The following is a 23,028-nucleotide window of genomic DNA, read 5'->3' as shown; positions in this document are numbered from 1 at the left end:
GGCGTCATCCTTACTTGTGGGATATTCTCTTCCCCAACAGGAAATGGCAAAGAGCCCAGCAAAGCTGGTCACATGATCCCTCCTAGGCTCCGCCTACCCCAGTCATTCGACCGACGTTAAGGAGGAATATTTGCATAGGAGAAACCATATGATACCGTGGTGACTGTAGTTAAAGAAAATAAATTATCAGACCTGATTAAAAAACCAGGGCGGGCCGTGGACCGGACACACCGTTGGAGAAAGTAATTTATCAGGTAAACATAAATTCTGTTTTCTCCAACATAGGTGTGTCCGGTCCACGGCGTCATCCTTACTTGTGGGAACCAATACCAAAGCTTTAGGACACGGATGAAGGGAGGGAGCAAATCAGGTCACCTAAATGGAAGGCACCACGGCTTGCAAAACCTTTCTCCCAAAAATAGCCTCAGAAGAAGCAAAAGTATCAAACTTGTAAAATTTGGTAAAAGTGTGCAGTGAAGACCAAGTCGCTGCCCTACATATCTGATCAACAGAAGCCTCGTTCTTGAAGGCCCATGTGGAAGCCACAGCCCTAGTGGAAGGAGCTGTGATCCTTTCAGGAGGCTGCCGTCCGGCAGTCTCGTAAGCCAATCTGATGATGCTTTTAATCCAAAAAGAGAGAGAGGTAGAAGTTGCTTTTTGACCTCTCCTTTTACCAGAATAAACAACAAACAAGGAAGATGTTTGTCTAAAATCCTTTGTAGCATCTAAATAGAATTTTAGAGCGCGAACAACATCCAAATTGTGCAACAAACGTTCCTTCTTCGAAACTGGTTTCGGACACAGAGAAGGCACGACTATCTCCTGGTTAATGTTTTTGTTAGAAACAACTTTTGGAAGAAAACCAGGTTTAGTACGTAAAACCACCTTATCTGCATGGAACACCAGATAAGGAGGAGAACACTGCAGAGCAGATAATTCTGAAACTCTTCTAGCAGAAGAAATTGCAACCAAAAACAAAACTTTCCAAGATAATAACTTAATATCAACGGAATGTAAGGGTTCAAACGGAACCCCCTGAAGAACTGAAAGAACTAAGTTGAGACTCCAAGGAGGAGTCAAAGGTTTGTAAACAGGCTTGATTCTAACCAGAGCCTGAACAAAGGCTTGAACATCTGGCACAGCTGCCAGCTTTTTGTGAAGTAACACAGACAAGGCAGAAATCTGTCTCATCAAGGAACTTGCAGATAATCCTTTTTTCCAATCCTTCTCGAAGGAAGGATAGAATCTTAGGAATCTTAACCTTGTCCCAAGGGAATCCTGTAGATTCACACCAACAGATATATTTTTTCCAAATTTTGTGGTAAATTTTTCTAGTTACAGGCTTTCTGGCCTGAACAAGAGTATCAATAACAGAATCTGAGAACCCTCGCTTTGATAAGATCAAGCGTTCAATCTCCAAGCAGTCAGCTGGAGTGGGACCAGATTCGGATGTTCGAACGGACCTTGAACAAGAAGGTCTCGTCTCAAAGGTAGCTTCCATGGTGGAGCCGATGACATATTCACCAGATCTGCATACCAAGTCCTGCGTGGCCACGCAGGAGCTATCAAGATCACCGACGCCCTCTCCTGATTGATCCTGGCTACCAGCCTGGGGATGAGAGGAAACGGCGGGAATACATAAGCTAGTTTGAAGGTCCAAGGTGCTACTAGTGTATCTACTAGAGTCGCCTTGGGATCCCTGGATCTGGACCCATAGCAAGGAACCTTGAAGTTCTGACGAGAGGCCATCAGATCCATGTCTGGAATGCCCCACAGTTGAGTGATTTGGGCAAAGATTTCCGGATGGAGTTCCCACTCCCCCGGATGCAATGTCTGACGACTCAGAAAATCCGCTTCCCAATTTTCCACTCCTGGGATGTGGATCGCAGACAGGTGGCAGGAGCGAGTCTCCGCCCATTGAATGATTTTGGTCACTTCTTCCATCGCCAGGGAACTCCTTGTTCCCCCCTGATGGTTGATGTACGCAACAGTCGTCATGTTGTCTGATTGAAACCGTATGAACTTGGCCCTCGCTAGCTGAGGCCAAGCCTTGAGAGCATTGAATATCGCTCTCAGTTCCAGAATATTTATCGGTAGAAGAGATTCTTCCCGAGACCAAAGACCCTGGGCTTTCAGGGATCCCCAGACCGCGCCCCAGCCCATCAGACTGGCGTCGGTCGTGACAATGACCCACTCTGGTCTGCGGGAGGTCACCCCTTGTGACAGGTTGTCCATGGACAGCCACCAACGGAGTGAGTCTCTGGTCCTCTGATTTACTTGTATCTTCGGAGACAAGTCTGTATAGTCCCCATTCCACTGACTGAGCATACAGTTGTAATGGTCTTAGATGAATGCGCGCAAAAGGAACTATGTCCATTGCCGCTACCATCAAACCGATCACTTCCATGCACTGCGCTATGGAAGGAAGAGGAACGGAATGAAGTATCCGACAAGAGTCTAGAAGTTTTGTTTTTCTGGCCTCTGTCAGAAAAATCCTCATTTCTAAGGAGTCTATTATTGTTCCCAAGAAGGGAACCCTTGTTGACGGAGATAGAGAACTCTTTTCCACGTTCACTTTCCATCCGTGAGATCTGAGAAAGGCCAGGACAATGTCCGTGTGAGCCTTTGCTTGAGGAAGGGACGACGCTTGAATCAGAATGTCGTCCAAGTAAGGTACTACAGCAATGCCCCTTGGTCTTAGCACCGCTAGAAGGGACCCTAGTACCTTTGTGAAAATCCTTGGAGCAGTGGCTAATCCGAAAGGAAGCGCCACGAACTGGTAATGCTTGTCCAGGAATGCGAACCTTAGGAACCGATGATGTTCCTTGTGGACAGGAATATGTAGATACGCATCCTTTAAATCCACCGTGGTCAAGAATTGACCTTCCTGGATGGAAGGATTGTTCGAATGGTTTCCATTTTGGACGATGGAACCTTGAGAAACTTGTTTAGGATCTTGAGATCTAAGATTGGTCTGAACGTTCCCTCTTTTTTGGGAACTACGAACAGATTGGAGTAGAACCCCATCCCTCGTTCTTTTAATGGAACAGGATGAATCACTTCCAGAAGATAACCTTGGGAGACTATTTCTAGCGCCCAAGGATCCAGAACATCTCTTGCCCAAGCCTGAGTGAAGAGAGAGAGTCTGCCCCCCACCAAATCCGGTCCTGGATCGGGGGCCCGCATCTCATGCTGTCTTGGGAGCAGTGGCAGGTTTCTTGGCCTGCTTTCCTTTGTTCCAGCCTTGCATTGGTCTCCAGGCTGGATTGGCTTGAGAAGTATTACCCTCCTGCTTAGAGGACGTAGCACTTGGGGCTGGTCCGTTTCTGGGGCCAAACAGTGTTTTCCCCTTGAAAGGAATGTCAAGCAATTTGTTCTTGGAAGACGCATCCGCTGACCAAGATTTTAACCAAAGCGCTCTGCGCGCCACAATAGCAAACCCAGAATTTTTCGCCGCTAACCTAGCCAATTGCAAGGTGGCGTCTAGGGTGAAAGAATTAGCCAATTTAAGAGCACGAATTCTGTCCATAATCTCCTCATAAGAAGAAGAATTACTAATAATCGCCTTTTCTAGCTCATCGAACCAGAAACACGCGGCTGTAGTGACAGGGACAATGCATGCAATTGGTTGTAGAAGGTAACCTTGCTGAACAAACATCTTTTTTAGCAAACCTTCTAATTTTTTATCCATAGGATCTTGGAAAGCACAACTATCTTCTATGGGTATAGTGGTGCGCTTGTTTAGAGTAGAAACCGCCCCCTCGACCTTGGGGACTGTCTGCCATAAGTCCTTACTGGGGTCGACTATAGGAAACAATTTTTTAAATATGGGGGGAGGTACGAAAGGTATACCGGGCCTGTCCCATTCTTTATTAACAATGTACGCCACCCGCTTGGGTATAGGAAAAGCTTCGGGGGGCCCCGGGGCCTCTAGGAACTTGTCCATTTTACATAGTGTTTCTGGAATAACCAGATAATCACAATCATCCAAATTGGATAACACCTCCTTAAGCAGAGCGCGGAGATGTTCCAACTTAAATTTAAAAGTAATCACATCAGGTTCAGCTTGTTGAGAAATTTTTCCTGAATCTGAAATTTCTCCCTCAGACAAAACCTCCCTGGCCCCCTCAGACTGGTGTAGGGGCCCTTCAGAAACAATATCATCAGCGTCCTCATGCTCTTCAGTATTTTCTAAAACAGAGCAGTCGCGCTTTCGCTGATAAGTGGGCATATTGGCTAAAATGTTTTTGATAGAATTATCCATTACAGCCGTTAATTGTTGCATAGTAAGGAGTATTGGCGCGCTAGATGTACTAGGGGCCTCCTGTATGGGCAAGACTGGTGTAGACGAAGGAGGGGATGATGCAGTACCATGCTTACTCCCCTCACTTGAGGAATCATCTTGGGCATCATTTTACTAAATTCTTTATGACATAAATCACATCTATTTAAATGAGAAGGAACCTTGGCTTCCCCACAGTCAGAACACAATCTATCTGGTAGTTCAGACATGTTAAACAGGCATAAACTTGATAACAAAGCACAAAAAACGTTTTAAAATAAAACCGTTACTGTCACTTTAAATTTTAAACTGAACACACTTTATTACTGCAATTGCGAAAAAGTATGAAGGAATTGTTCAAAATTCACCAAAATTTCACCACAGTGTCTTAAAGCCTTAAAAGTATTGCACACCAAATTTGGAAGCTTTAACCCTTAAAATAACGGAACCGGAGCCGTTTTTATATTTAACCCCTTTACAGTCCCTGGAATCTGCTTTGCTGAGACCCAACCAAGCCCAAAGGGGAATACGATACCAAATGATGCCTTCAGAAAGACTTTTCTATGTATCAGAGCTCCACACACATGCAGCTGCATGTCATGCTGTTCTCAAAAACAAGTGCGCCATACCGGCGCGAAAATGAGGCTCTGACTATGATTAGGGAAAGCCCCTATAGAATAAGGTGTCTAAAACAGTGCCTGCCGATATTATTTTACAAAAAATACCCAGATTAAATGATTCCTCAAGGCTAAATATGTGTAAATATGATCGATTTAGCCCAGAAAATGTCTACAGTCTTAATAAGCCCTTGTGAAGCCCTTATTTACTGTCTGAATAAAAATGGCTTACCGGATCCCATAGGGAAAATGACAGCTTCCAGCATTACATCGTCTTGTTAGAATGTGTCATACCTCAAGCAGCAAAAGACTGCTCACTGTTCCCCCAACTGAAGTTAATTCCTCTCAACAGTCCTGTGTGGAACAGCCATGGATTTTAGTAACGGTTGCTAAAATCATTTTCCTCATACAAACAGAAATCTTCATCTCTTTTCTGTTTCAGAGTAAATAGTACATACCAGCACTATTTTAAAATAACAAACTCTTGATTGAATAATAAAAACTACAGTTAAACACTAAAAAACTCTAAGCCATCTCCGTGGAGATGTTGCCTGTACAACGGCAAAGAGAATGACTGGGGTAGGCGGAGCCTAGGAGGGATCATGTGACCAGCTTTGCTGGGCTCTTTGCCATTTCCTGTTGGGGAAGAGAATATCCCACAAGTAAGGATGACGCCGTGGACCGGACACACCTATGTTGGAGAAAACCCTGACAGTACCCTCCCCTCAACGACCCCTCCCCCACGGGAGGACAAAAGGCTTATTGGGGAAACGGGCATGGAAGGCACAGAGGAGGGCGGGAGCATGAACATCAGAGGAGGGAACCCATGAACGCTCCTCCGGACCGTAGCCCCTCCAGTGAACCAAATACTGTACGCTGCCCCTGGACATATGAGAATCAATAATGCTGCTGACCTCATACTCCTCATGGTTGTCAACAAAGATAGGACGGGGACGAGGCAACACAGTGGTAAACCGATTACAAACCAATGGTTTCAAGAGAGAGACATGAAAAACATTGGAGATGCGCATTGCAGGAGGAAGGTCAAGAGCGTAGGCCACAGGATTGACCCGTCGGAGTATTCGAAAAGGACCAACATAACGGGGAGCCAGTTTATTGGAAGGCACACAAAGGTTCAAGTTGTGGGAGGACAGCCAAACTCTCTCACCAACCTGGTAAGAAGGCGCGGGCAGACGCCTACGATCAGCCTGGAACTTTTGGCGCTGCATAGAATGATGAAGGCAATCCTGAATCTGCACCCACGTGGAACGGAGTTGCCGGAGATGCTCCTCCAAAGCCGGAATACCGTGAGACATGAATGAATCGGGCAACAAGGATGGTTGAAACCCATAATTTGCCATGAACAGGGATAACTTGGAGGAAGCATTAATAGCACTATTACAGGAAGTTTAGCAATCTTTCTATGAAATAAAACAGAAAGAGCAGAAATTTGTCCTTTGAAATTATTTGCAGACAACCCCTTATCCAAACCATCCTGAAGAAACTGTAAAATACTAGGAATTCTAAAAGAATGCCAAGAATAATCATGAGTTGAACACCATGAAATATAGGTTTTCCAAACCTGATAATAAAATTTCCTTGAAACAGACTTACAAGCTTGTATAATAGTGCTAATCACTGAGTCAGAGAAACCTCTATGACTAAGCACTCAATTTTCATGCCATGAAATTTAGAGATTTGAGATACTGATGGAAAAATGGTCCCTGAGATAGAAGGGCTGGCCTTAAAGAAAGTGGCCAAGGCTGGCAACTGGACATCTCGACATCTCGACAAGATCTGCATACCAAAACCTGAGAGGCCAAGCTGGTGCTATAAGAAACACATAAGATTGTTCCGTTATGATCTTGGAGATCACCCTTGGAAGAAGAACCAGAGGCAGAAAAATGTAAGCAGGTTGGTAAAACCAAGGAACTGCTAGAGCATCCACCATCTCCGCCTGAGGAACCTTCGACCTAGAAAGGCATCTTGGAAGCTTCTTGTTCAGACACGAGGCCATCAGATATATTTCTGGAAAAAAACACATTTGGATGGAGAGACCACTCTCCCGACTCTCTGACGACTGACATAGTCCGCTTCCCAATTGTCTAATCCTGGGATATGAATCGCAGAAATTTGACAAGAGTTGGATTCCGCCCAAGAAAGTATCAGGGATACTTCTTTCATTGCTAAAGGACTGCAAGTTCTCGATGATTGACATATGCCACTGTAGTGACTTTGTCTGTTTGAAATCGAATGTAAAGTTCTCTCTTTAATAGAGGCCAGGCCTGAAGAGCTCTGAAAATAGCACAGAGTTCTAAAAAATTGATTGGTAACCTCGCCTCACTTGTGCTGTCAGAGACCCCCAGACAGCTCCCCAACCCGAAAGACTTGCATCTGTTGTGATCACAGTCTAGGAAGGACGAACAAGAGAGGCCCCTTGAACAATACGGTGATGGTTTAACCACCAAGACAGAGTGTGTTGAATGTTGGGATTTAAGTATCAACTGTGATATTTGAGTATAATCCCTGCACCATTGGTGCAACATGCAAAGCTGTAGAGGTCTCATATGAAAACGAGCAAAGGGGATCACGTCCGATGCTGCAGTCATGAGACCTAAAATTTCCATACACATAGCCACTGAAGGGAATAATAGAGACTGAAGGTTTAGACAATTTAAAACTAACTTAATTCGTCTCTTGTCTGTCAAAGAAAGAGTCATGGACACTGAATCTATCTGGAAACCTAAAAAGGTGACCTTTGTCTGAGGAATCAAGAAACTCTTTTGTAAATTGATCCTCCAACCATGTTTTTGAAGATACCACACAAGTTGTTTCATGTGAGATTCTGCTAAAAGAATAGATTGAGCTAGTACCAAGATATCGTCCAAATAAGTAAACATTGCAAAATCCTGCTCTCTGATTACAGATAGAAGGGCACTGAGAACCTTTGAAAAGATTCTCGGAGCTGTCGCTAGGTCAAATGGAAGAGCGACAAATTGGTAATGCTTGTCTAGAAAGGAGAATCTCAGAAACCGATAGTGGTCTGGATGAACGGAGTATGAAGATAAGCGTCCTGTAAGTCTATTGTGGACATGAAATGACATTGCTGAACAAAAGGCAGAATAGTCCTTATAGTCACCATCTTGAAAGTTGGAACTCTTACAAAACAATTTAGAGTTTTCAGATCCAGAATTGGTCTGAATGATTCTTCCTTCTTTGGGACAATGAACAGATTTGAATAAAAACCAAACCCTGTTCCTGTTGAGGAACTGGAACAATCACCACTGAAAGCTCTAGATCTGAAACACACTTCAGAAAAGTTTGAGCCTCCACAGGGAAGCTTGAGCCTTCACAGGGTTTGTTGGAACATAAGAAAGAAAGAAAGAAATAATTTTCCCATGGGAGGTCATATTCTGAAACCTATTCGATACCCCTGAGAAACAATATCCTGAATCCACTGATTTTGGACAGAATCTGCCCAAATGTCTGGAAACAATTTCAATCTGCCCCCCACCAGTTGAACTGGTTTGAGGGCCGCACCTTCATGCAGTCTTAGGGGCTGTATTTGGTTTCTTATAAGGCTTGGATTTATTCCAATTTGTGGATATTCTCCAATTGGAACCAGAGGCCTTAGGGGAAGGAGTGGCTTTTTGTTCTTTAATCTGATAAAAGGAACGAAAACGATTAGGAGCTTTAAATTTACCATTAGATTTCTTATCTTGGGGCAGAAAAAAGAAAATTTATGCTTACCTGATAAATTTATTTCTTTTTTGACACGATGAGTCCACGGATCATCTTAATTACTAATGGGATATTCACCTCCTGGTCAGCAGGAGGAGGAAAAGAGCACCACAGCAGAGCTGTTAAATAGCTCCTCCCTTCCCTCCCACTCCAGTCATTCGACTGAAGTTAGGAAGAGAAAGGAAAAGCCAAGGAGCCTGAAGTTTACAATAACCCACAACCTGTCTAAAAGAACAGGGCGGGCCGTGTACTCATCGTGTCAAAAAAGAAATAAATTTATCAGGTAAGCATAAATTTTCTTTTCTTTTTTAAGACACGATGAGTCCACGGATCATCTTAATTACTAATGGGATTCAATACCCAAGCTAGAGTACACAGATGATACGGGAGGGACAAGACAGGGAACCTAAACGGAAGGCACCACTGCTTGAAGAACCTTTCTCCCAAAAGCGCCCTCAGCCGAGGCAAAAGTGTCAGATTTGTGGAATGATCCGTAACTCTCTAGGGAGGCTGCTGTCCAGCAGTCTCATATGCATAACTTATGATACTCTTCAGCCAAAAAAAAAGAGAAGTAGCAGTAGCTTTCTGTCCCTTACGTTTTCCTGAGAAAATCACAAACAAAGAAGAAGACTGACGAAAGTCCTTAGTTGCCTGTAAGTAAAACTTTAAAGCACGGACCATGTCCAAATTGTGCTGAAGTCTTTCCTTCTGAGAAAAAGGATTAGGACACAAGGAAGGAACCACAATCTCCTGATTAATGTTCCGATCAGAAACAACCTTAGGAAGAAATCCTAGTTTAGTACGTAAAACTATCTTATCTGAATGGAAAATAAGATAAGGAGACTCATACTGCAATGCCGAGAGCTCTGACACTCTCCGAGCAGAAGAAATAGCAACAAGAAATAAAAATTTCCAAGATAACAACTTAATATCTAAGGAATGCATAGGCTCAAACGGAGCCCCTTGAAGAACTTTGAGAACTAAATTAAGACTCCATGGAGGAGTAACTGGTTTGAACACAGGCCGGATCCTGACCAAGGCCTGACAAAAAGATTGCACATCTGGGACATCCGCCAGACGTTTGTGTAATAAAATAGATATGGCCGAGATTTGACCCTTTAGGGAGCTCGTCGATAAACCCTTCTCCAAACCCTCTTGGAGAAAAGACAAAATTCTAGGAATCCTAACTCTACTCCATGAGTATCCCTTGGATTCGCACCAATAGAGATATTTATGCCAAATCTTATGATAAATCCTTCTAGTTACAGGCTTACGAGCCTGAATCATGGTCTCTATGATCGAATCAGAAAATCCCTGCTTGGATAAAATTAAGCATTCAATCTCCAAGCAGTCAGCTTCAGAGAAACTAGATTTGTGTGAAGGAAGGGCCCCTGAATCAGAAGGTCCTTCCTCAACAAGAGTCTCCAAGTAGGCAGAGATGCCATCTCCACCAGATCAGCATACCAAATCTTGCGAGGCCAGGCCGGTGCTATGAGGATCACCAAAGCCCTCTCCTGTTTGATTCGAGCAATTACCCGAGGAAGAAGAGCAATCGGAAGAAATAGATATGCTAGACTGAAGGTCCAAGGGACCGCCAGAGCATCTATCAGTTCTGCCTGGGGGTCCCTGGACATCGACCAGTATCTCGGTAGCTTGGCATTCTGACGAGAGATCCAATTCCAGCTGAACCCACTTGAGAATCAGAATGGAGAACACTTCTGGATAGAGTTCCCACTCCCCCAGATGAAAGGTCTGCCTGCTCAGAAAATCCGCCTCCCAGTTGTTCACCCCTGGGATATGGATCCGCCCACTGGATTATTTTGGTTACCTCTGTCATCGCTAAGGAACTCCTCATTCCTCCCTGAAGATCACTAACTGCATGTCTGGCTTTCCTCTTCCGTTTGCCCTGCAGCATAGGGAAAGCAGACAGTGCATCAGAAATTGTGGAAGACATGAGAGCAGCTATGTCTTTTAAGGTAACTCCAGCGGGCGCTAGAGCAGAAGTACAGGGCACTGCTTGAGCGGGCGATAAAATTTGGGACGCTTGGGGAGAAAGCTGTGGCATACCCTAAATCTCATCATTAGACTCTTGGGAAGCATCCGCTCTTGAAAAGTTTGGCTCAGGAAAAATATTTTCCCTATAACTTAAAGCCCTCTCAATACATGAGGGACAGAAAGGGATTGGTGGTTCCACATTTGCATTCAAACACATGGAGCAAGTAACACTTTGCAAGGTTCCTATGTCCATACTGAATCACAAAAGTATAAATATGCAAGAAAAACTTTAACATTGACAAAAAAAGTTAGAATGTAAAAACCGTTACTGTTTCTTTAAATTTTAAAGTGAAACTTTTTTGCTGCATGTGATTAAAAAGTGTTCAAACATCCATACACCAATAAAAAAAAGACACCGCTACACCTCAGCAGCTGAGGTGCCTACCTGACTGTAAGAACCGGAGCCTCTCTCTCCTTCTGGCCAGCAATCCGGACTCGATATGGGAAATAGATCAACAACCCTCCTAACCTAGAAACGCTTGCTCTATGTCAGAAAACATACGTTTCTAGGCAGAGGGACTATCCAGTGTGTATCTGGTCTTGACTGTCTCCGGATAGAGGCGCAGATGTAAAAAGCGTGCAATACTGAAGATCCGCCCATTATGGGTGTGGTCAAGCAGAATAACAGTCTCCTAGCGTTATGTGAAGTTAAAATAACTCCATAACAGTGAAACCACCATGCAAGTGCTTAACTCCCAGCCCCAGTGCCTGTACACGCTGACCCTGAGAGCCTTTTTGTCCCAAAGTGCTACGTTTGCCCTGCAACCATAAGCCCGTTATGTATGTAATGAGGTGTAGTAAAAAGTGCTCATTTTCCTCTAAGTGTCCCAGGAAAATAACAAAGCACTTACCTCATATGGCTGCCTGACAGCAAAGGCAGTTCACCAGGTTTGAGGGGTCCTATCCCCCACATGGACCTGTGAAGAAAACATAATTTATGCTTACCTGATAAATTTATTTCTCTTGTAGTGTATCCAGTCCACGGATCATCCATTACTTGTGGGATATTCTCCTTCCCAACAGGAAGTTGCAAGAGGATCACCCACAGTAGAGCTGCTATATAGCTCCTCCCCTCACTGCCATATCCAGTCATTCGACCGAAACAAGCCGAGAAAGGAGAAACCATAGGGTGCAGTGGTGACTGTAGTTTAATTAAAATTTAGACCTGCTTTAAAAGGACAGGGCGGGCCGGATACACTACAAGAGAAATAAATTTATCAGGTAAGCATCAATTATGTTTTCTCTTGTTAAGTGTATCCAGTCCACGGATCATCCATTACTTGTGGGATACCAATATCAAAGCTAAAGTACACGGATGATGGGAGGGACAAGGCAGGAGCTTAAACGGAAGGAACCACTGCCTGTAGAACCTTTCTCCCAAAAACAGCCTCCGAAGAAGCAAAAGTGTCAAATTTGTAAAATTTTGAAAAGGTGTGAAGCGAAGACCAAGTCGCAGCCTTGCAAATCTGTTCAACAGAGGCCTCATTTTTAAAGGCCCAGGTGGAAGCCACAGCTCTAGTAGAATGAGCTGTAATCCTTTCAGGGGGCTGCTGTCCAGCAGTCTCATAGGCTAAGCGTATTATGCTCCGAAGCCAAAAGGAGAGAGAGGTTGCCGAAGTTTTTTACCTCTCCTCTGTCCAGAGTAAACGACAAACAGGGCAGATGTTTGACGAAAATCTGTAGTAGCCTGTAAGTAAGTAAAACTTCAAGGCACGGACTACGTCCAGATTATGCAAAAGACGTTCCTTCTTTGAAGAAGGATTAGGACACAATTATGGAACAACAATCTCTTGATTGATATTCCTGTTAGAAACCACCTTAGGTAAAAACCCAGGTTTGGTACGCAGAACTACCTTGTCTGAATGAAAAATCAGATAAGGAGAATCACAATGTAAGGCAGATAACTCAGAGACTCTTCGAGCCGAGGAAATAGCCATCAAAAACAGAACTTTCCAAGATAAAAGTTTAATATCAATGGAATGAAGGGGTTCAAACGGAACTCCCTGAAGAACTTTAAGAACCAAGTTTAAGCTCCACGGGGGAGCAACAGTTTTAAACACAGGCTTAATCCTAACCAAAGCCTGACAAAATGCCTGGAAGTCTGGAACTTCTGCCAGACGCTTGTGCAAAAGAATAGACAGAGCAGAGATCTGTCCTTTTAAAGAACTAGCTGATAAGCCTTTGTCCAAACCCTCTTGGAGAAAGGACAATATCCTAGGAATCCTAACCTTACTCCATGAGTAACTCTTGGATTCACACCAATAAAGATATTTACGCCATATCTTATGGTATATTTTCCTGGTGACAGGCTTCCGAGCCTGTATTAAGGTATCAATGACTGACTCGGAGAAGCCACGCCTTGATAGAATCAAGCGTTCAATCTCCATGCAGTCAGCCTCAGAGAAATTAGATTTGGATGGTTGAAAGGACCCTGAATTAGAAGGTCCTGTCTCAGAGGCAGAGACCATGGTGGACAGGACGACATGTCCACTAGGTCTGCATACCAGGTCCTGCGTGGCCAAGCAGGCGCTATCAGAATCACTGATGCTCTCTCCTGTTTGATCTTGGCAATCAATCGAGGAAGCATCGGAAATGGTGGAAACACATAAGCCATGTTGAAGACCCAAGGGGCTGTCAGAGCATCTATCAGCACCGCTCCCGGGTCCCTGGACCTGGATCCGTAACAAGGAAGCTTGGCGTTCTGGCGAGACACCATGAGATCCAGATCTGGTTTGCCCCAACAATGAATCAGTTGAGCGAAGACCTCCGGATGAAGTTCCCACTCCCCCGGATGAAAAGTCTGGCGACTTAGAAAATCCGCCTCCCAGTTCTCCACGCCTGGGATGTAAATCGCTGACAGGTGGCAAGAGTGAGACTCTGCCCAGCGAATTATCTTTGAGACTTCCAACATCGCTAGGGAACTTCTGGTTCCCCCTTGATGGTTGATGTAAGCCACAGTCGTGATGTTGTCCGACTGAAATCTGATGAACCTCAGAGTTGCTAACTGAGGCCAAGCTAGAAGAGCATTGAATATTGCTCTTAACTCCAGAATATTTATTGGGAGGAGTTTCTCCTCCTGAGTCCATAATCCCTGAGCCTTCAGGGAATTCCAGACTGCGCCCCAACCTAGAAGGCTGGTGTCTGTCGTTACAATCGTCCAATCTGGCCTGCGAAAGGTCATCCCCTTGGACAGATGGGGCCGAGAAAGCCACCATAGAAGAGAATCTCTGGTCTCTTGATCCAGATTTAGTAGGGGGGACAAATCTGAGTAATCCCTGTGGCAAACCTAGCCACTTCTGGACTATAACATAAGAAAGGTTGTCTATAGGCTGTATATTGTGCTATGTAGATGTGACAGACCCTTCTGTCAGCACTGAAAGAGTTAACTGTGTTCAGCTTTAGCCTCAGCTATTATGCACTGTCATTAATGTTATTGATACACAGTCCATTGTTTAATCAACCTCAGAGAAGAGACCCTAGATGATAAGGAAAGCCAAGTGTGTGTCTGTGTTTAAATTGTTATCAGCTTGAGCAAGGTATTCTATTGTATCATGTAAAAGGGCGTGTTCCCTCCATCTAATGTACAACATTCTTTCAACCCCCCTTCTGGGGGGGGTCAGACCTGCATAAATACTGGGCATATGAGCCTTAATAAAATTCATTCTGTTTAAAACCTGAAAACTGGCTGGGTTGTGAATTGCTGATTCCCTATGCAGGACATTGTTCCCTGGTGTTAACCCTTGGTATCCGGTTGGTACCGTTACAATCCCCATTCCACTGACTTAGCATGCACAATTGCAGCGGTCTGAGATGCAGGCGCGCAAATGGTACTATGTCCATTGCCGCTACCATTAAGCCGATTACTTCCATGCACTGAGCTACTGACGGGTGTGGAATGGAATGAAGAACACGGCAAGCATTTAGAAGTTTTGATAACCTGGCCTCCGTCAGGTAAATTTTCATCTCTACAGAATCTATAAGAGTCCCTAGGAAGGGAACCCTTGTAAGTGGTAATAGAGAACTCTTTTCCACGTTCACCTTCCACCCATTCGACCTCAGAAATGCCAGAACTATCTCTGTATGAGATTTGGCAGTTTGAAAACTTGACGCTTGTATCAGAATGTCGTCTAGGTACGGAGTCACCGCTATGCCTCGCGGTCTTAGTACCGCCAGAAGTGAGCCCAGAACCTTTGTAAAGATTCTTGGAGCCGTAGCTAATCCAAAGGGAAGAGCTACAAACTGGTAATGCCTGTCTAGGAAGGCAAATCTTAGGTACCGATAATGATCCTTGTGAATCGGTATGTGAAGGTAGGCATCCTTTAAGTCCACTGTGGTCATGTACTGACCCTCTTGGATCATGGGAAGGATGGTTCGAATAGTTTCCATTTTGAATGATGGAACTCTTAGGAATTTGTTTAGGATTTTTAAGTCCAAGATTGGTCTGAAGGTTCCCTCTTTCTTGGGAACCACAAATAGATTTGAATAGAATCCTTGCCCGTGTTCCGTCCGCGGAACTGGGTGGATCACCCCCATTAGTAAGAGGTCTTGTACACAGCGTAGAAATGCCTCTTTCTTTATTTGGTTTGCTGATAACCTTGAAAGATGAAATCTCCCTTGTGGAGGAGAAGTTTTGAAGTCCAGGAGATATCCCTGAAATATGATCTCCAACGCCCAGGGATCCTGGACATCTCTTGCCCAAGCCTGGGCGAAGAGAGAAAGTCTGCCCCCCACTTGATCCGTTTCCGGATAGGGGGCCCTCTCTTCATGCTGTCTTAGGGGCAGCAGCAGGTTTCTTGGCCTGCTTGCCCTTGTTCCAGGACTGGTTAGCTTTCCAGCCCTGTCTGTAACGAGCAACAGCTCCTTCCTGTTTTGGAGCGGAGGAAGTTGATGCTGCTCCTGCCTTGAAGTTACGAAAGGCACGAAAATTAGACTGTTTGGCCTTTGATTTGGCCCTGTCCTGAGGTAGAGCATGGCCCTTACCTCCCGTAATGTCAGCTATAATTTCTTTCAAGCCGGGCCCGAATAAGGTCTGCCCTTTGAAAGGAATATTAAGCAATTTAGATTTAGAAGTCACGTCAGCTGACCAGGATTTAAGCCATAGCGCTCTGCGTGCTTGGATGGCGAATCCGGAGTTCTTAGCCGTAAGTTTGGTTAAATGTACGACGGCATCAGAAACAAATGCATTAGCTAGCTTAAGTGCTTTAAGCTTGTTCATAATTTCATCCAATGGAGCTGTGCGAATGGCCTCTTCCAGAGACTCAAACCAGAATGCCGCCGCAGCAGTGACAGGCGCAATGCATGCAAGGGGCTGTAAGATAAAACCTTGTTGAACAAACATTTTCTTAAGGTAACCTTCTATTTTTTTATCCATTGGATCTGAAAAGGCACAACTATCCTCCACCGGGATAGTGGTACGCTTAGCTAAAGTAGAAACTGCTCCCTCCACCTTAGGGACCGTCTGCCATAAGTCTTGTGTGGTGGCGTCTATAGGAAACATTTTCCTAAATATGGGAGGAGGGGGAAAAGGCACACTAGGTCTATCCCACTCCTTGCTAATAATCTCTGTAAGCCTTTTAGGTATAGGAAACATGTCAGTACACACCGGTACCGCATAGTATCTATCCAACCTACATAATTTTTCTGGAATTGCAACCGTGTTACAATCATTCAGAGCCGCTAATACCTCCCCAAGCAATATGCGGAGGTTCTCAAGCTTAAATTTAAAATTAGAAATCTATGAATCCAGTCTCCCTGGATCAGATCCGTCACCCACAGAATGAAGCTCTCCGTCTTCATGTTCTGCAAACTGTGACGCAGTATCTGACATGGCTCTCACATCATCCGCGCGCTCTGTCCTTAACCCAGAGCTATCGCGCTTGCCTCTTAATTCTGGCAATTTAGATAATACTTCTGTCATAACAGTAGCCATGTCTTGCAAAGTGATTTGTAAGGGCCTCCCTGATGTACTTGGCGCCACAAAATCACGCACCTCCTGAGCGGGAGGCGAAGGTACTGACACGTGAGGAGAGTTAGTCGGCATAACTTCCCCCTCGTTGTCTGGTGATAATTTCTTTACATGTAAAGATTGACTTTTATTTAAAGTAGCATCAATGCAATTAGTACACAAATTTCTATTGGGCTCCACATTGGCCTTTAAACATAGTGAACAAAGAGATTCATCTGTGTCAGACATGTTTAAACAGACTAGCAATGAGACTAGCAAGCTTGGAATACTTTTCTAAATAAATTTACAAGCAATATAAAAAACGCTACTGTGCCTTTAAGAAGCACAAAAAGCTGTCACAGTTGAAATAACAATGAACCAAATTAGTTATAGCAACCAATTTTTCACAGTAAATGTATTAAGTTAGCAAAGGATTGAACCCACTAGCAAATGGATGATTAACCCCTTAATACCCAAAAACGGATAACAATTTAATAATTAACGTTTTTATCACAGTCAAAACACACTGTCACAGGTCTGCTGTGACTGATTACCTCCCTCAAAATTAATTTTGGAGACCCCTGAGCCTTCTAGAGACGTCCTGGATCATGGAGGATGAAGTAGGCAGATTGTGACTGAATTTTTACTGCGCAAAAAAGCGCTAAAATAAGCCCCTCCCACTCATATTACAACAGTGGGGAAGCTCAGTTAACTGTTTCTATGCAGAAACAAAGATAGCCATGTGGTAAAAATCATGCCCCAATAAGTTTTATCACCAAGTACCTCACAAAAAACGATTAACATGCCAGTAAACGTTTTAAACATACATTTTAAAAGTAATGAAGTGTTATTAATAAGCCTGCTACCAGTCGCTTTTACTGCAGTTAAGGCTCATACATTACTTCAGTATTAACAGTACAGAGTCAATTCCATTCCTTAGAAAAATACATTCAGTGTACACACACTCATCAGCCTAATACCAGTCGCTATCACTGCATTTAAGGCTGAACTTACTTTACATTGGTATCAGCAGTATTTTCTCAGTCAATTCCATTCCTCAGAAAAATAATTACTGCACATACCTCATTTGCAGGGGGGCCCTGCATGCTATTCCCCTTTTCTGAAGTTACCTCACTCCTCAGATGAGAACAGCCAGTGGATCTTAGTTACGTCTGCTAAGATCATAGAAAACGCAGACAGATTCTTCTTCTAATGCTGCCTGAGAACAAACAGCACACTCCGGTGCCATTTAAAATAACAAACTTTTGATTGAAGAAATAAACTAAGTTAAAAAACACCACAGACCTCTCACAACGACCTATCTTTAGTTAGGTTGCAAGAGAATGACTGAATATGACATGTGAGGGGAGGAGCTATATAGCAGCTCTGCTTGGGTGATCCTCTTGCAACTTCCTGTTGGGGAAGAGATATATTCCATAAGTAATGGATGACCCGTGGACTGACTACACTTAACAAGAGAAATAAACTTTTGATTGAAGAAATAAACTAAGCATAAAACACCAGAGTCCTCTTACGACCTCCATCTTAGTTGACAGTTGCAAGAGAATGACTGGATATGGCAGTGAGGGGAGGAGCTATATAGCAGCTCTGCTGTGGGTGATCCTCTTGCAACTTCCTGTTGGGAAGGAGAATATCCCACAAGTAATGGATGATCCGTGGACTGGATACACTTAACAAGAGAAAAAGAAATTCCTGACTATAAATTCCTCAAGTTTTCATGGTTAGGGCAGCAACAATATATGGGAGGCGCAGTGAGAATTATGTCCCACAAGTTCCCATTGCTCTAAAGCCACCAAAGCCCTACTGAAGAAACTGATATGGACTACGGCTACACCCTAGAACAAAGCAGCACAATCTTGCACTATTTGCACACATTTCATATCATCAGTGGTAAGCACATGGGGGACACTACACCTAATTGACTGTATTGGATTATCAAAATTTATCAAAGTCTATCAGACTAAGATCAACAAATTGGATTTGGGACTATTTTCACTTGAATTTGAGGGGACACTACTGGATTTCTATGTATGTGCAATATAAGCTATGTATCATATGTAATTCATAAATTGTAATCTTTATTCTAGGTGCACCTAGTATTTTAAGTGTTTATTTATCCATTCTGTATGCATTTTGCTTTTATATGGTTTTATATACATATCTATATGTTTTATTGATATATCTATTGTTTTAATAAAGTAGGCATTGTTTTCATTCTACTGGTTTACCCCTGAACTGTTATACTGCTGGATTTCCTTTTGTTGCTGCCTGTTGCTGGTCCTTTCATTGGTTTACCCCTGAACTTCTATACTGCTGGATTGTCTTCCTGTTGCCACCAAGGACTACCCTGCCTACTGTGAGTACTGCTTACTGTTTCCTATCATTCCACTTGACGCAGGTATAAGAAGACTACTGGCCAAGTTTGGTCTGATAGAGGAATATCCCACGAGCATTACAGTGACAGAATGATGCTTTCCTCTGTTGCCTCTTATAATACATGCTAGTATCTTATTAGCCTTTGAAGCCGCTTCTCTGCATTGTGCACCCATCTTTAGCTTTTTATCTATTACTGCTCCCAAATCCCTTTCCTCCTGTGTTTGGCTAAGTCTAGTCCCATTAAAATAATAGGTTTCCTGTATTAAATCTCATTATTAATTTATCTGCCCATTCTTCTAATTTTAGCAGATCCCTTGTAAAGCAATTTCATCCTGCTCTGACCTAATGACCTTACTTAACTTTGTATCATCTGCAAAAATATTGATGTCGTTATTTAATCCTTACACCAAATCATTCATAAAATTATTAAACACAACAGGGCCCAATACTGATCCTTGGGGGACGCCACTGAGTACCTTTGTCCAATCTGAGTATGATCCATTTACTACTATTCGTTGCTCCCTAGCTTTTATCTAGTTATTTATCCATGAGCTAACATTTCCAGCTATTCCCAGTCCCTTAATTTTGTGCATTAATCTCTCATGTGGCACTGTATCAAAAGTATATCACATCAACTGATTCCCCTTTATCTATATTTTTATTTACTGCCTCATAGAATCTAATTAGATTAGTTTGACATGATCTATTTCTCCTAAAGCCATGCTGATTAGAACTCATAATCTTGTTAACATGAATATACTCATCAATAAAATCCATTATAATCCCTTCTAGTATCTTCCCCACCATTGATGTCAGACTAACTGGTCTATAGCTTCCTGGATCATCGCTGCTTCCCTTTTTGAAGGCACCACATCAGCTTCACGCCAATTCTACTATGCCTGAGGATAATGAGTCTTGAAAAATTAACAGTAGAGGTTGGTCTATAACAGTGCTAAATTCCCGTAAAACCCTTTGGTGTATTCTATCTGGGCCTGGAGTTTTATTTACCTTAATATTATCCATTTTTTTCCCTGATATCCTCTAGACATAACCTAGTTAATGGTATGGGCTGGCATGTTCTAGTTTGTTCTAAGTATCGTCCATTGGTTCCTCTCTTGGGTATACTAAAGAAAAGAACTGATTTAGTACCTCAGTCTTCCCCCTGTCACTGTTAATCCTGCTACCCTCCATGCATTTTAATGTACCTATATTGTTTTTCCTAGAATTTTTGCTATTTATGTGCTTAAAGGGTTTGACTTAGAATCCTTTGCAATTAATATTTCATTTTCAATTTTGGCTAATTTGATTACTTTTTTGCATGCTTTGTTACATTCCTTATACAAATGGTATGTTGAGTCTGTACTATTTTCTTGGAATTATTTAAATGCAGGTCACTAATGTTTGGGTTCTTGTAGCAAGTTCCTAGTAGCTCAGGTTCCGTTATTTTACAGAGATACTTGAGGCAGAGAATGGTGCATTGCACTATTTGTGGCCATAAAACCATCAGACATAACGCAGTGCACAATGTAAATAGTCACTAACCGGTGAGCCGCTAGTAACCAGTATAAAGGGGTATTACCTACGTACATACCTTCTGCTTGCTCACACACACTGCCTCCAGATCCTGCAGCAGAGCGCTCTTCCTGAGCTGCAGTGCTTTCTCCAGCTCCTCAAAGGCAGCGCAGATCTCACTAACTGCCGTGTTCTTACGCTCACTCAGCTGTAGATTAATCTCACTCACAAGGTCAATGGCAGAAGTCAACTGAGGAATTCTGTGAATAAGGACCACACGTTAGTAAGTGACCAGTAACATCATATACACACACGGTCATGTCTCTCAGTAAGTAACAGTAACATCATATACACACATGGTTACGTCTCTCATTAAGTACCAGTAACATCATATACACACATGGTCACGTCTCTCAGTAAGTACCAGTAACATCATATACACTCACAGTCACGTCTCTCAGTAAGTACCAGTAACATCATATATACACATGGTCATGTCTCTCAGTAAGTACCAGTAACATCATATACACACATGGTTACGTCTCTCATTAAGTACCAGTAACATCATATACACACATGGTCACGTCTCTCAGTAAGTAACAGTAACATCATATACACACACGGTCACGTCTCTCAGTAAGTACCAGTAACATCATATACACACATGGTCACGTCTCTCAGTAAGTACCAGTAACATCATATACACACTTGGTCACGTCTCTCAGTAAGTACCAGTAACATCATATATACACATGGTCACGTCTCTCAGTAAGTACCAGTAACATCATATACACACACAGTCACTCAGTAAGTACCAGTAACATCATATACACACATGGTCACGTCTCTCAGTAAGTACCAGTAACATTATATATACACATGGTCACGTCTCTCAGTAAGTACCAGTAACATCATATACACATGGTCACGTCTCTCAGTAAGTACCAGTAACATCATATACACATGGTCACGTCTCTCAGTAAGTACCAGTAACATCATATACACACATGGTCACGTCTCTCAGTAAGTACCAGTAACATCATATACACACATGGTCACGTCTCTCAGTAAGTACCAGTAACATCATATACACACATGGTCACGTCTCTCAGTAAGTACCAGTAACATCATATACACACATGGTCACGTCTCTCAGTAAGTACCAGTAACATCATATACACACATGGTCATGTCTCTCAGTAAGTACCAGTAAGATCATATACACACATGGTCACGTCTCTCAGTAAGTACCAGTAACATTATATACACACACGGTCACGTCTCTCAGTAAGTACCAGTAACATCATATACACACATGGTCACGTCTCTCAGTAAGTACTAGTAACATTATATACACACACGGTCACGTCTCTCAGTAAGTACCAGTAACATCATATACACACATGGTCACGTCTCTCAGTAAGTACTAGTAACATTATATACACACACGGTCACGTCTCTCAGTAAGTACCAGTAACATCATATACACACATGGTCACGTCTCTCAGTAAGTACTAGTAACATTATATACACACACGGTCACGTCTCTCAGTAAGTACCAGTAACATCATATATACACACGGTCACGTCTCTCAGTAAGTACCAGTAACATCATATACACACACGGTCACGTCTCTCAGTAAGTACCAGTAACATCATATATACACATGGTCACGTCTCTCAGTAAGTACTAGTAACATTATATACACACATGGTCACGTCTCTCAGTAAGTACCAGTAACATCATATACACACACGGTCACGTCTCTCAGTAAGTACCAGTAACATCATATATACACATGGTCACGTCTCTCAGTAAGTACTAGTAACATTATATACACACATGGTCACGTCTCTCAGTAAGTACTAGTAACATTATATACACACACATGGTCACGTCTCTCAGTAAGTACTAGTAACATCATATACACACACGGTCACGTCTCTCAGTAAGTACCAGTAACATTATATATACACATGGTCACGTCTCTCAGTAAGTACCAGTAACATCATATACACACATGGTGACGTCTCTCAGTAAGTACCAGTAACATCATATACACACATGGTCACGTCTCTCAGTAAGTACCAGTAACATCATATACACACATGGTCACGTCTCTCAGTAAGTACCAGTAACATCATATACACACATGGTCACGTCTCTCAGTAAGTACCAGTAACATCATATACACACACATGGTCACGTCTCTCAGTAAGTACCAGTAACATCATACACACATGGTCATGTCTCTCAGTAAGTACCAGTAACATCATATACACACACATGGTCATGTCTCTCAGTAAGTACCAGTAACATCATATACACACATGGTCACGTCTCTCAGTAAGTACCAGTAACATCATATACACACACGGTCACGTCTCTCAGTAAGTACCAGTAACATCATATACACACACGGTCACGTCTCTCAGTAAGTACCAGTAACATCATATACACACATGGTCACGTCTCTCAG

At 43.0% G+C, this 23,028-nt stretch overlaps 1 protein-coding gene across 1 annotated transcript in view; it reads right to left on the bottom strand.

Moving 5' to 3' along the window:
- Nucleotides 1-23,028, bottom strand: part of LOC128643687 (uncharacterized) — a 204,070-nt gene that overhangs the window by 80,713 nt on the left and 100,329 nt on the right. The window contains exon 2 of the mRNA XM_053696521.1: nucleotides 20,628-20,808. Coding sequence (XP_053552496.1) covers nucleotides 20,628-20,808 — 181 coding nt within the window. The remainder of the gene's footprint in view (nucleotides 1-20,627; nucleotides 20,809-23,028) is intronic.

This window comes from Bombina bombina, unplaced genomic scaffold (genome assembly GCF_027579735.1).
Source record: "Bombina bombina isolate aBomBom1 unplaced genomic scaffold, aBomBom1.pri scaffold_696, whole genome shotgun sequence".
NCBI classification, from domain to species: Eukaryota; Metazoa; Chordata; class Amphibia; order Anura; family Bombinatoridae; genus Bombina; species Bombina bombina.
This window is presented reverse-complemented; position numbering and strand designations above follow the sequence as displayed.